Source organism: Zootoca vivipara, chromosome 11 (assembly GCF_963506605.1).
Source record: "Zootoca vivipara chromosome 11, rZooViv1.1, whole genome shotgun sequence".
Taxonomy (NCBI): domain Eukaryota; kingdom Metazoa; phylum Chordata; class Lepidosauria; order Squamata; family Lacertidae; genus Zootoca; species Zootoca vivipara.
This window is the reverse complement of record NC_083286.1, coordinates 42,737,115-42,750,665: the sequence shown is the minus strand read 5'-3', so window position 1 is coordinate 42,750,665 and position 13,551 is coordinate 42,737,115. Positions and strand designations below refer to the sequence as shown.

Below are 13,551 nucleotides of genomic sequence, written 5' to 3'. Positions count from 1 at the left end.
CATAGTGCTGTTGCATCTCGCTCTGTCGTTCAATGTTGATGTGAAAGATACAATGACCTTCAGTGGTCCAGTAGAAGATATGTTTGGATACACTGTTCAACAGTTTGAAAATGAAGAAGGAAAATGGTACGTGTTTTTTTTAATTATTGCCAGAAACACTCACACATCCATAAACATAAACAGTTGCCACCTTCTCTTTCAGAAATGTATGTTTTCCTCTGGGATCTTAGTTCTGCATATTATTTGCTCTATGCAGCTGATCACATTTATTTTATTTTATTTAACCTATTTATACACCGTTCTTCCCCTGAGGAAAACCACAGCTGTTCACAGTATGTAAATGTAAAACAAAAGCCCACACATATTAAAATATTAAAAGCTACATTAAAATTACTTCCGTCATGACACAAAATATATATAGGACGCTAAGGAGTTGCAGTCTAGAAATATCTTCAAGACCACGGATTCCCTGTTCCTGCTTTATAGGGAGCAACAGTAAAATTACCTGCTATATTGAAAAGATGACAGGCTTTCTTTGTTTTTTTCAGGGTGCTTATTGGTTCTCCTTTAGCTGGCCAACCTCAGAAGAAAACGGGTGATGTCTATAAATGCCCCGTGGGACAGGGCCATGGTTTGCCATGTGTAAAACTTAACTTACCAGGTAAGAATGTAAGTGGCTGGCAGAAATTTGGCATAGGTCCAACATAGGAATGTTTAAGACCTTGTCTGTATTTTCTTTGTAATTCTCTGCATCATTGTAGGGTTGTGTCACATATGGCATTCTTCCTAGATCTATATTTATCCATGGAAAATATTCTCATGTGCATCACTACATATAAAATATGATGTGAATGTTTCTTCTCTCATGCAGACCCATTTTTTAAAAAGGCTGGTTTGCACCTCATCATTTTCCCATACACATGCAGATTACCCGATGCGACGAAAGACCCTTGCTTCCGTATTATTTATTCTACCTCTCCTGTTATTAACAGAACTAACAGGGATGGTCTGTTAGCCTCCCCACTATTGCTCCCCTTAGCCTTTCTGTATTCCCTCATGCAATCGAGGGTTTTATTCTATTTCCTCTTCTTTTATACCAAAGAGAGTCCTTTTCCAGCACAGCCGTGGCCAGGTACCTATTAAAGTTCAGGGCTGAATCTGAGACTATCCCTTGTGTCCACAGTATAGGGAGTTCTGCCTCTAAGAATCCCTTCCTGTAAAAGTTTGCCCCTTCCCTGGGGTAACTATGACACCCTGGGTCTGTCTGCCTGGCTCGCCCTCTTGGTGCACCCCAAAGTTACAAACTAAGAGTTCCACTCTTGAAGGAAATGTTGTCCTTTTAATGGGTGTCCTCATGAATGAGTTTCATGTACCTTGGCTGGAAAATAACACAGACGATTTTCTGATTGGCACTTTAACACTGGAAATTTTATTTCTGAAGAACGTTATGGTTGCTTTAAGGTATTCCTGTTGTACAAGCTTAGTTTCAATGGTAATAACCTTGTTACTCATGTACTAGATAACCTAACGACTACCTAACCTAAACCTACTCTCCTAGGTCTTCTTTACAACCACCCTCACACTCCCGCTCCCCCAGCACCCTCTCAGCTGACCAAAACGGCTGTCCCTTCTCTTTAAACATCCAACCATTCCCCTCCCCTCATGGAATGTCCAGTCAGTCGACACGGAGTCTGAGTTAACCCTTGATGGGTCGGGTTGATAAAGCTATAACAAACAGTGTAAAAACGTCACACCTGACATGTAATCTGTGAAAAAGTTGTGGGAAAGTACAAACCAAGGCACTATATGGGACGAACCAGAGCAGTTGGTGGAATGGGGTAGCTTGGGGATAAATGCAGCTGAGATCGCAGAAGAACATCTCCATGATGCTGCAGTGTTAATGCTAATGCACCTCCGTACAGTCAAGCGCCTGAATACAAAAGTGTGGAGAAAAAAAGCAGGCCTTGAACTAGTCTCTATGAGATACTCACAATACAAACAAGATATTTATTTAAAACATTTTGCGGTTCATGCATTTTGCTCTCCTTTTGTTAGATCCCTACTTTTGTTACTGTAAACCTTGGCTTAATACTGCACACAACTGCCGAAACAAGCCTGAGCAAAGCTTTGGGCTTGTGTGTTCCCCTTACTTCTCGCAGGCAGCCTGGAGAAGCACTTTGGCAAAGTTTAGTTTCAGTTTTCGCAGAATCCTGATGAAGTTCAGTGAAAACAGAACAATGAAAGTTCTTGCGTAATACTAACAGACAGGGAGTTCCAGAGCATAGGTGACACCATGCTAAAAGACTGATTCCCTGCAAGTGCAGAAAGAATATTATATGGAAGTTGTAAAAGTGCCACTTCAACATGTCAGATGAGTCCAGTAGGTACGTATGGTGTAAGTCGTAAGCTGTTAAGGGATTTATATACAAATAGTAACACCTTGCTTTTGGCCTGGTAACAAATCAGGAGCCAATGCAGATCTTTGCATAGAAGTGTAATATATTCTGTGTCCTGTTGACAGTCCTACTGCACCAATCTGTACTAACTGCTTTGGTTACTCTCTGCCTTTCTTACAGAGTGTGAAAAATGTTTAGCTATCAGGCAGGACTCTTAGTTTTCAAATCATGCATTAAATTGCTGCCTGTTTCTTTTCTGGAACGTTTGCAAAGCTGTTGACACTCCTGACTTCACAGGACTTTTATGACTGCACAGTTATACATAAAAGCAGGAACAAGTTTTTTTTAAAAAAAACAAAACCAACAACACAAAACCCTTTTTGACACCTTTATACATACCGTACCTGGCTCTAGAGTGAAATCTGAATCAACTAATGGAGAGGCTCAAGAGGCAGATTGTTTACTATGCTTTCAGACTGCTCCCGCCAAAGTGGGTATGGGGTGCCATTCAACAAATTCTTACTAAGTCCTACTCTTAACTTCAACGATCGTGACTAAGTTTGGTCCATTTCAATGGGTCTGCTCTGAGTATGATGTCATTGAGTCCAACCCATATGACAGCCAGATAGTTGCATAATATATGCGGGCCCAGCACAGGCTGAATGTCTTAGAAATATGAATTTATTCTATCCAGAGCTGAAATCCAAGCTCTGGCTCTCCAGCCCAGATTCCATTAGCCTGGAGGCTGTTTCCTTCTGGAGATAATGTCATTAGCACACACCCCTCTTCCGTGGATAGAGAACAAAGACTCACACAAAATGGATGCTCACAGATTAACATATGCAAGGGCTGAAATTCAGTCTTTTTCATGTGACCTAAGTTAAACACCTTGTGTCAGAGCAGCAGAGATACATCATTAACCTGTTAGGCGCTCTGAGAGATTTTGTTTTGCCCAATAGATGTTTCCATATTATCGCTCTAGCAGTACACATACAGTGTTATTTTCCATTTCAATGTACAATTGAACAGGTGTACTTAAGTGTGTCCCTACATGGATCAACTTACTAATAGGGGGACAGGTGTGAATTCTAATACCAGTACATATCCTGTCCAATAACTATTTCACCTTTCTACTCATTGAACTGTCATGAATGCTGCTGACATTAATATGCTATCAAATGATTTAGTAGTTTTACAAGAGAGGAGTTGGAAAGGTTCGATTTGTTCTCATTTGTAATTTATGTGAATGCTTGTCTCTTGCTGTCACTGCATTGCTGTTTTGACATCCTCTTTGAGCATCAAGAAAACTATGTGAAGCAGTGTCCCAGACAAAGTTTCTGGGATGAGAGCCAGGCCTTTGACTTGTTCATCAGAATCCTAATCAAGAGGGAAGAGGAAGGGAAACAGAAAAAGACTTTGTTTTATATAGAAAAGTTTGGGTGATTTGGTTTAGAGAAACTGCTACATGATTTAACATCTTGCTTGCACGTTTCCACATATTTTACATTTCTGATCTATTTATAGATGACATCTCCATTCCTCACGTTGCGGAAGTAAAGGAGAACATGACCCTTGGAGCAACTTTAGTGACTAACCCAAATGGAGGATTTCTGGTGAGTGAATAAAGTATTTTAAGGAAACAAGTGACCAGCAATTGCTTGGCAATTCTGAGCGAGGGGAAATCAGGGCAGTTTTGAAATCAGTGGTTGAAAACAGTGCAGTTTTGAAATGTTCCATCTGCCATATTGATTCAAAATGGTGTCGAACTGTATAGAAGTATAGATGAAAATCTACTCCTTGATCTCATGAATCTACAGACAAAACCTTGTTACAGTAGGTCTAGCAGGTCTATTGACTTCAGTGGGTCAGTCTTGAGTAGGAGTGAGGCAGATACAACTCGAGGTACTGTTTTGGGGGGACAGGAGGTGGGCAGGTGTGGAGGACTCCCTGGTCCTGGGTGGGGTAACTGTGCTCCTGAAGGACCAGGTGCGCAGCCTGGGAGTCATTTTGAACTTACAGCTGTCCATGGAGGCACAGGTCAATTCTGTGTCCAGGGCAGCTGTTTATCAGCTCCATCTGGTACGCAGGCTAAGTCCCTACCTGCCCACTAACTGTCTCTCTAGAGTGGTGCATGCTCTAGTTGTCTCTCGCTTGGACTACTGCAATGCACTCTATATGGGGCTACCTTTGAAGGTGACCCGAAAACTACAACTAATCCAGAATGTGGCAGCTAGACTGGTGATTGGGAGCAGCCGCCCGAGACCACATAACACCGGTCTTGAAAGACCTACATTGGCTCCCAGTACGTTTCTGAACACAACTCAAAGTGTTGGTGCTGACCTTTAAAGTTCTAAACAGCCTCCGTCCAGTATACATGAAGGAGCGTCTCCATACCCATCATTCTGCCCAGACACTGAGGTCCAATACTGAGGGCCTTCTGGAGGTTCCCTCTCTGCAAGAAGCCAAGTTACAGGGAACCAGGCAGAGGGCCTTCTCGGTAGTGGCACCCACCCTGTGGAACGCCCTCCCACCAGATGTTAAAGAGAAAAACAACTACCAGACATCTGAAGGCAGCCCTGTTTAGGGAAGTCCTTAATGTTTACGGTAATAGATTATTGTATTTTAATATTCTGTTGGAAGCTGCCCAGGGTGGCTGGGGAAATCCAGCCAGATGGGCGGGGTATAAATAAGAAGTTGTTGTTGTTGTTGTTGTTGTTGTTGTTGTTGTTGTTCTTCTTCTTCTTCTTCTTCTTCTTCTTCTTCTTCTTCTTCTTCTTCTTCTTCTTCTTCTTCTTCTTCTTCTTCTTCTTCTTCTTCCAGTATCTTGTACCCAAATTGCAACCAGAAAACTGCTTTTCAAAAAATTTAGTAGATGTGTTTATATAATGGCTTGGACCAGCAGAGTCCTTCTATGAATGGAGGGAGTCATTCAACTTAAAGAAATATCCCTTCTCTTTGCAGCATGGGCTTGGATCCAATAGAGTTTCTGCAAAGAAAGTATTGGAAATAGGCAATTATCACCAATACTCTTGTCCCCTGCCCCCTTTGTCACCTCTGGGTGGTCCCCCAGCCCAGGGTTAATTGTGTGATACAAAGTTCTTTCCTCATGATATTAATGTTGGGAGTAAGCTAGCCTAGCAGGTCTATTGACTTCAGTGGGTCAATCTTGAGTATGAGTGAGGCAGATACAACTCAAAGCATGGAACAACTGTTTCTTACAAGTTGAGTTTTTATATAATGTTGCTGGTTATGTTTCCCTTATTTTTACCTTGATAAAAATCTGGTAGAGATAAGAGGGAAAATTTTATTTTCACAAATTGTTATGGGGAATGGATCTGGTTCATGGGTCGTCTATTAGCCAGTCCAGCTGTAGTTAAGGTCATCTTTGTCTCACAATTACGTTTGTATTATATTTTCATATACCACTTTTCATCACCAGAAGAACTCAAAATGGTTCACATAAGGATATATAAATCATAACACTGAAGCAATGACAAGAAGTTTTCCTAATGTGGCATCACACTGGTGTTGCCATGTGTTTTACACTGCCATTTTGTGATATCCCCTGACCTTGGAATTATTGTGAAGTAAGCTGACTTGTTCAAACTGTAACCTTTTTCTCCTTTACTCAAGGCATGTGGGCCTCTTTATGCTTACAAATGTGGGCGCTTACATTACACCACTGGTATCTGCTCCAATGTCAGCTCCACTTTTGAGGTTGTAAACTCCATCGCCCCATCTGTCCAAGGTATGTATATGAGACTGCTGCTCTTCTACGTGCTGAAATTATTGAGCACCGAGGGAGACGAATGTACACACAGAAGCATACCAAAAAGCAGAAACTATTTTTCAAGGCCACCAGCATTACCAAGTTAAGTAAATGTTATCATAGTCTGTATATTACCAAACTGTTTGCTGCCTCTGGCTGCTGCTTAGCATAAACAGAGTTTGGGATGCTATGTCATGAGCGAAGATCAGGCTAAAAATAATCTTTATGTAGTCACAGCGAACTGAGTGCCTCTTTAGATTAAGAAGACAAATGACTTGAAATGCCCTCATAAACTTGTTTTGTTGACTATTGTTTGATATTTGGAGTGCGAGAGGGCCTGCTCAAGTTTAGATCCCAGAATAAAACTCCCTTGAAAACAAGGGGCCATGTCTAACTCACTTGTTCCATCAGTTCAAAGATTTTTGCTTGAAAAATGGAACTTTCACTGCCTCTCCTACCCCCAAGAACCAGAACAAATTGGTTCTGGTGCAAATGTGTACATTTGGGTGATCAGAAGGTTGGCGGTTTGAATCCCTGCAATGGAGTGAGCTCCCGTTGCTCTGTCCCAGCTCCTGCCAACCTAGCAGTTCGAAAGCATGCCAGTGCAAGTAGATAAATAGGTACCACTGTGGCAGGAAGGTAAAAGGCATTTCTGTGTGCTCTGATTTCTGTCACGGTGTTCCATTGCGCTAGAAGCAGCTTAGTCATGCTGGCCATATGACCCAGAAAGCTGTCTGTGGACAAACACTGGCTCCCTTGGCCTGAAAGTGAGATGAGTGCCGCAACCCCATAGTCACTCTTGACTGGACTTAACCATCCAGGAGTCTTTTACCTTTACGTTACCGACCCAGGTGGCGCTGTGGGCTAAACCACAGAGCCTAGGGCTTGCTGATCAGAAGGTCGGCGGTTCGAATCCCTGTGACAGGGTGAGCTCCCGTTTCTCGGTCCCAGCTCCTGCCAACCTAGCAGTTCGAAAGCACATCAAAATGCAAGTAGATAAATAGGAACCGCTATAGTGGGAAGGTAAACGGCGTCTCCATGTGCTGCTCTGGTTTGCCAGAAGCGGCTTTGTCATGCTGGCCACATGACCTGGAAGCTATATGCCGGCTCCCTCGGCCAATAATGCGAGATGAGCGTGCAACCCCAGAGTCGGTCATGACTGGACCTAATGGTCAGGGGTCCCTTTACCTTTACCTTTACCATTAGTAATAGTAGTAGTACCCACCTTTTCCCTAGAAAGACATGTGATTCTATCTAGAAAGCTGGACTAGATGGCAAAAACATATTTTCAGCTGCTGGAACTCACCCATCCTGAAGCATCATGGCTATATTTCAAAGGATGTTTTTTTTTAAAAAAAATTGTTCCTCAGATTTATATCCCACACTTTTGCCACCAGCTAGCAGGGCAACGTATAAGAGAAAAAGTCCAGAATATATATAATAATGATACAATAATAATTTGCAACACAGCAACAATTTAAAACAGCAGTGGAACGCAGCACATAAACCGCAACAGAGCTTTATAAACATGTATGTTCTCAACAGCTTCAAATAATTAAAAGGCCTGGGAAAATGTTTGTGCCAGGCACTGAAATGGCATCTTCACAAGGGGCCAGGCAAGCTTCCCTTGGGAAGGCATTCCACAAGATGCAGTATTTTTGCATAAAATGGCCTGGCGGTGGCTGCATTCTCATTCTATCTATTTCTGATGTTCAGGCTGTGAGCGTCATTGGTTATGTTGCCAAAAGGGCACCCCATGCAGAAAATAAGATATCAAACAGGCTTGAGGGAACCCCAAACTTTGCAGAGAGATGTGAAACCTTTGAAAGAAAATGCTAGGTGAGGATTAGGAATGGGGAAAAAATTGGAACCAAAACGCAGCCATCCTTGGAAATTTGCATTTGCCTGAATTTTGAGGTGCGGTTCTCAAGCCAACAGTGTGTACAAAAAGGCATCTAATGGAGCAAAATGTCCACAAAAACAAATATTTTAGTAAAAAAATAAATACCTACAAAATGCATTATTGTAGGGCAGGCACCCCCAAACTCAGCCCTCCAGATGTTTTGGAACTACAATTCCCATCATCCCCGACCACTGGTCCTGTTAGCTAGGGATGATGGGAGTTGTAGTCCCAAAATATCTGGAGGGCCGAGTTTGGGGGTGCCTATTGTAGGAGGAAATGCTTTGGAAAAATGTGCTGGGCAAAACAGGATGCAGACATTTATATTTTAGGAGAACTTCCCAGTAAAATGCTGGTGGATTTTCTTGGGAACAAGAGAAAAAAATCAGGAACTGATGTGGAACACTGAACTTTAGATTGGAAAAAAAAATGAGAAAATGAGAGAAACAAAAATTGACAGTTCCATCCATCCCTAGCGAGGACCCAAAAGAATCTCTTTAGCAGTGGGCATATTCAGTGGCTATGGAACTCTGACTGAATATTAGAAATGGAGGAATTCACAGATGGCGCTAGATTGGAGTGGCTGGACTCCTAAACAATGGTACTTCATCCTGCAACCGTACATTTCAGATCCCACTCATATAAACCCTACACTACTAGAGATGTTTTTAGGTTTCTCTTGGACCTTTCCAGTATGTGACTTGACTGGCCTGCAAGGCAAGATGTTCAACACATTACCAACCTGTCCTACTGTTATATGAATGGCATTCCATTATTTATATTGATTCCCAGGGGTAGATCCCATTGAAGAAATGCACTGTCTTGCTTTCATAATTACTTTATGATCCGTTTCCCAGAGAGCATGCTGTGGGAACATATGGTTTTGCTTCTCCTTTCTCCAATTCTTCTTCTTGCTCCCTGGCTGAGGACAATTATAAGTAATGCCAGACTAACCATATTTCTTTGGTTTTGTCTGAGTCATAGCTGAAGAAGCCAGAACAGTTGTTTTCTTGACTTAGGGCCACTTTGAATGTTGCATACCTCGCACCCCCCCCTGACATATGTGACCCATCCCAGACATTTTTGCACATGTCAAAGTACGTGAGAGCCAGGAAATGCTGGATGTTATTAGTTGCTCCGATTCCTGGAATCTTGGAGGCATCCTTTCTATTAGAAATCACAGACATTTCAGCCAGCCAGTAACAGCAACTTGGATCACGTGTTTTATTTATGTGCAAAATCACATGCTCTGGGATAGCCAGCAACTGAAAAACGTGTGGCAAGTGTAAAACATCTGAACTATCTATTGAGGATGATCACTAGTGTAAAATGCCCTTTCTGAAACAACTGGGAGTCAGAATCCTTGCTGATCTGCTGCCAAGACAGTCATATCCCAACATCACCTTTGCAGTTTTGTGTTCGTCTTGGTTCCCCCCCCCCAAAAAAATATGTATGTGTTTTTTTATGCAAACATTCCCTAATATACGCATTTGTCAGCACATTATTTGGCTGCAAAATAGCATCACAAAATTTGGGGAAGTGTGAATTTCAAAGGGTAGCTGTGCTTCAGTTCACATCTTGGCTCAAAAAGTGTGAACTGGGTAGTTTCTCATTTGGAATGCCAATGAAATCCTGAGCTGTAGTGCATTAGGGATAAGGCCAGCTGTTCCCTCTGCCTGCAACACGGTTCTAGCAGCACAAGGGAAAAGGCACTAGTGTGCCACTGGCAAAGTATCTGGGTTCACACTTCCACTGCCTTAGATACATCCCAACGGAAGTATCCTCTTCTATGTACCACTACTGTAATAAATTTACTGTTCCTTCTTAAACGCCACCCTCAGCTGTATGTCCACTATCTGGTTGGCAAGCGTGCATGTGGTGCTTATTGCACACAGTGACATGCATTTGGAATATAATCTATCAGGGAAATTGGATATTAACTTTTCTACTCACCTTTGTCATCCTAATGCTCTTGCCCAGCAACCAGGCTTCCCAGACTGCCTTAGGCTCAGACTTTAAAGGTCAGCAACTGAGGATCTTCTTCTTTGTTAGCTCTGGGATGGGAAAACTGTGACCTTCCAGATGTTTTTGGATGCCAACTCCCATCAGCCCCAGCTAACACAGCCAGTACTCAGGGGTGATGGAAGCTGAAGCCCAACAAGACCTGGAAGACCACAGGTTTCCTCCCTATATACTCCTGCTTTCAGAGTTCCCATTTAGAGTCTCAGCAAGACTCAGTTGTAGAAATTAACTCCAGAGGAAGAAATGTCAATGGGATTGTAGAAGAGGTATAAGTAATGCCATCAAGTCCGAACAATTAAATTTTGCAGCCTGTGATTTCAGCATATTTACCTAAGAATAATTTCCACAGAAAGTAAAGGGGACGGGTCCTTGCAAGTAAAGTTATTGAGAGTGCCAGCTAAGATTTAGTTTAGGTTTTTTAAAGGCATTATTAATTTCCTCCTGGTGCATTGGGGCACTTCTTTAAGATCCAACCATTCACGTTGCAGAATGCAAGACCCAGCTGGACCTTGTTATTGTTCTTGATGGCTCCAACAGTATTTACCCATGGGAGAGTGTCACTGCTTTCTTGGACAGCCTGCTGAGAAATATGGACATAGGCCCCAAAGAGACACAGGTATGGTAAAAAACACATTTTGCCTTCCTTTTTTGACTGGGGATGAAGGGAAAAGAGTAAGGCTGAAGTCCTGAATCTACTTACCTGGAAGTAAGTCTCAATGAACTTGATGAAGCTTACTTCTGAGTATTTATTAAATTTCTAGCTAGAAATGTGCAGCATTACACTGTAAGCTATATAACCAATGATATTTATGTTCCAGGCATATAGTGTTGTATCCAGTGAAGTCATGTCATTAACACAAGGACTTCTGCATATAATGGTATTAAAAGTGTTGGTTATGGCTGAAAATATCCTTCACTGACCTGAAGGACACTTTTCTCCAATATGTGGCAGCCTAGGTGCTAAAAATTTAAAGAGAGACTCTCTTGTCCTACCTCTAAGGTGTGTGTGGTGACGACTTAGAAGAGGGCCTTTTCAGCGGCTACACCCAGGGTCTGGATCTCTTTTCCTAGCGAGGTTCATCTAGCCCCTTTACTGAATTTGTGTTGTTATTTACATTTTTAGTCACCTTTCTTTAAAAAATACCCCAAAACCAAAGGTCTCAAGGCAAAATTTGAGTACATGGAAGCAAAGATCTCAGTAAACAGCAGAGCAAAGGTTATGTGTTGTGGGTCTCAAATCTAGTACTTTTTTGTTACTGGTTCACGCAGTCCTGAATTCTAGTATAACTGGTGGGGGAAGAATCTTTGTACAGTGGTACCTTGGGTTACAGACGCTTCAGGTTACAGACTCCGCCAACCCAGAAATAGTACCTCGGGTTAAGAACTTTGCTTCAGGATGAGAACAGAAATCGTGTGGCGGCAGCACGGCGGTAGCAGAAGGCCCCATTAGCTAAAGTGGTACCTCAGGTTAAGAACAGTTTCAGGTTAAGAACGGACCTCCAGAACGAATTAAGTTCTTAACCCGAGGTACCACTGTATCTAGTTTCTTTTCTGCGATCATAATGTAAACTTGCTCCTTCTCACTTCCTGCACCCTGGACTTCAGCCTGCTTCCTTTTTCTTTTAGCTGTAACGCATTTGTAAAGGCATGTCACACTTGAAACAGAAACCTCATAGTCAAAGGTGGAGGTTGGTATGACTGCAATTTGCGTCAGGGGTTTCAGATTTGTAATAAAATAACTATGAAGTGTCATACTAACATTTTATTTTCATAACTGTTTGTGGTTTTCATGTTTCCTTCAGGTGAAACTCTATAATCGCAGTAATAACTGTGGTATCATTATTTTAATTTTTGTAACCGTAAAACACCTGTGCTTCTGTTCACATTATTCGGTTCAAATGGCAACAGTGAGTGCCAGTAAACAAAGATTTTTATTTTTTTTACTAAAAAGAGATGGGTTATAAAACTGATTGGGAAGCACATCTGCAAAGCCTAAACTAAAAATGCAAACTGGCCCGGCTATAAAAGAATACGATAAGATAAAACCTGTAGAGGCCTTATTGATATTCAATCTGTCAATGTTACAGGGCTTTTAATAATAGATGAGGAACAGATAAATATGCCAAATCAAGGTGCATTATCACCCCACAACTGAGCGCTGTGTACTCAAAATATCAAAGGCAAACATAAACTTGAAATATGCTAATGGAACATTGCACAGATCACCTCTAGTCAAGAACCTCCCATAACATCAAAGCAAGTGGAGATGAAGAAAGAGGTTATTTTTTGGGGTGGGGAGAGAGTTGTTTATCTATCTTTCTTTTCTGTTTCATGTTTATTTTACAAGCGAAGTTGGGGAAATTAAGGAACTTCGCGTACAGTGTGTGTTTGATGAGCACGCACATGTGCAACTGTACTGCCAAAAGTGCAAGGGGGCAGCTGCCACCAGTAGCAACGTCTTGCCATGTGTTCATGTGATGGATATGTAAGGATTTGTTACAAATATGATCCATGCAAATGTTCTACCCAGAACAGGTTTTCCATTAGGAAGCTTTTGCCAAGTGTGAATCAGTTTTCACATTTTAGATGGCTTCTATGTCTTGAGCAGAATGCAAGAGGAGCACACTATAAGCACATAGATGTGGGCTCTGCGCAACCCCATTCAGGGCCCAATCTGGTGCTCTGGAGTGGCCTTGATTCGAAGGCCTTGCACTTCTTTAGTTGGGACTCTCCCAAGTGTCCCTATTTTCCATGATCCTCCTTGATTTCGAGAAGCCATCCCGGTTTCTGATTTGATCCCAGAATGTCCCACTTTCCTTAGGATGTCCCTATTTTCTTTGGAGAAATGTTGGAGGGTATGGTAAGATATCCCTTTTTTCATTGAATAAATGTTGGAGGGTATGGAGTTATCTAAACCCTGAACCATCTGAAGGCAATCCTGTATAGGGAAGTTTTTTTAATGTTTAATGTTTTACAGTGGTGCCTCGACTTACGAATTGAATCCGTTCCGAAGGCACCTTCGTAGGTTGAAAAATTCATAAGTTGAAAAGTGCCATTGGAAACGCGATTTCCCATAGGAATGCATTGGAAACGGAAAAATTTGTAAGTCGAAGCAACCCCATCTAAAAATTTGTAAGTAAAAAAAACCCTATCTAAAACCGCCACGGTTTCCATTTGGATGTCGAGAAATTCGTAAGCATGCGGCCATTTGCCCCATTCGTAAGTCGAAAAATTCAGTTGTCAAGTCGTTTGTAAGTTGAGGTACCACTGTACCGTATAATGTTTTTATATATGTTGGAAGCTGCCCAGAGTGCCTGGGGCAATCAAGTAAGATGTGTGGGGTATAAATAGTAAAATTATCATTATGGAATGGGATGTCCCTATTTTCATCGGAGAAATGTTGGAGGGTATTGGCATAAAGCATGCAGTTTGGAGGGCAGGAGAAGGAGATGCATGCAGACTGC

General features: G+C 42.0%; 1 protein-coding gene across 1 annotated transcript in view; it reads left to right on the top strand.

The window, feature by feature from the left end:
* The window catches only part of ITGA1 (integrin subunit alpha 1), a 69,745-nt gene that overhangs the window by 14,597 nt on the left and 41,597 nt on the right, over positions 1 to 13,551 (top strand). Inside the window, exons 2-6 of the mRNA XM_035100484.2 lie at positions 6 to 126; positions 549 to 661; positions 3,921 to 4,009; positions 6,030 to 6,144; positions 10,576 to 10,703. Coding sequence (XP_034956375.2) covers positions 6 to 126; positions 549 to 661; positions 3,921 to 4,009; positions 6,030 to 6,144; positions 10,576 to 10,703 — 566 coding nt within the window. The remainder of the gene's footprint in view (positions 1 to 5; positions 127 to 548; positions 662 to 3,920; positions 4,010 to 6,029; positions 6,145 to 10,575; positions 10,704 to 13,551) is intronic.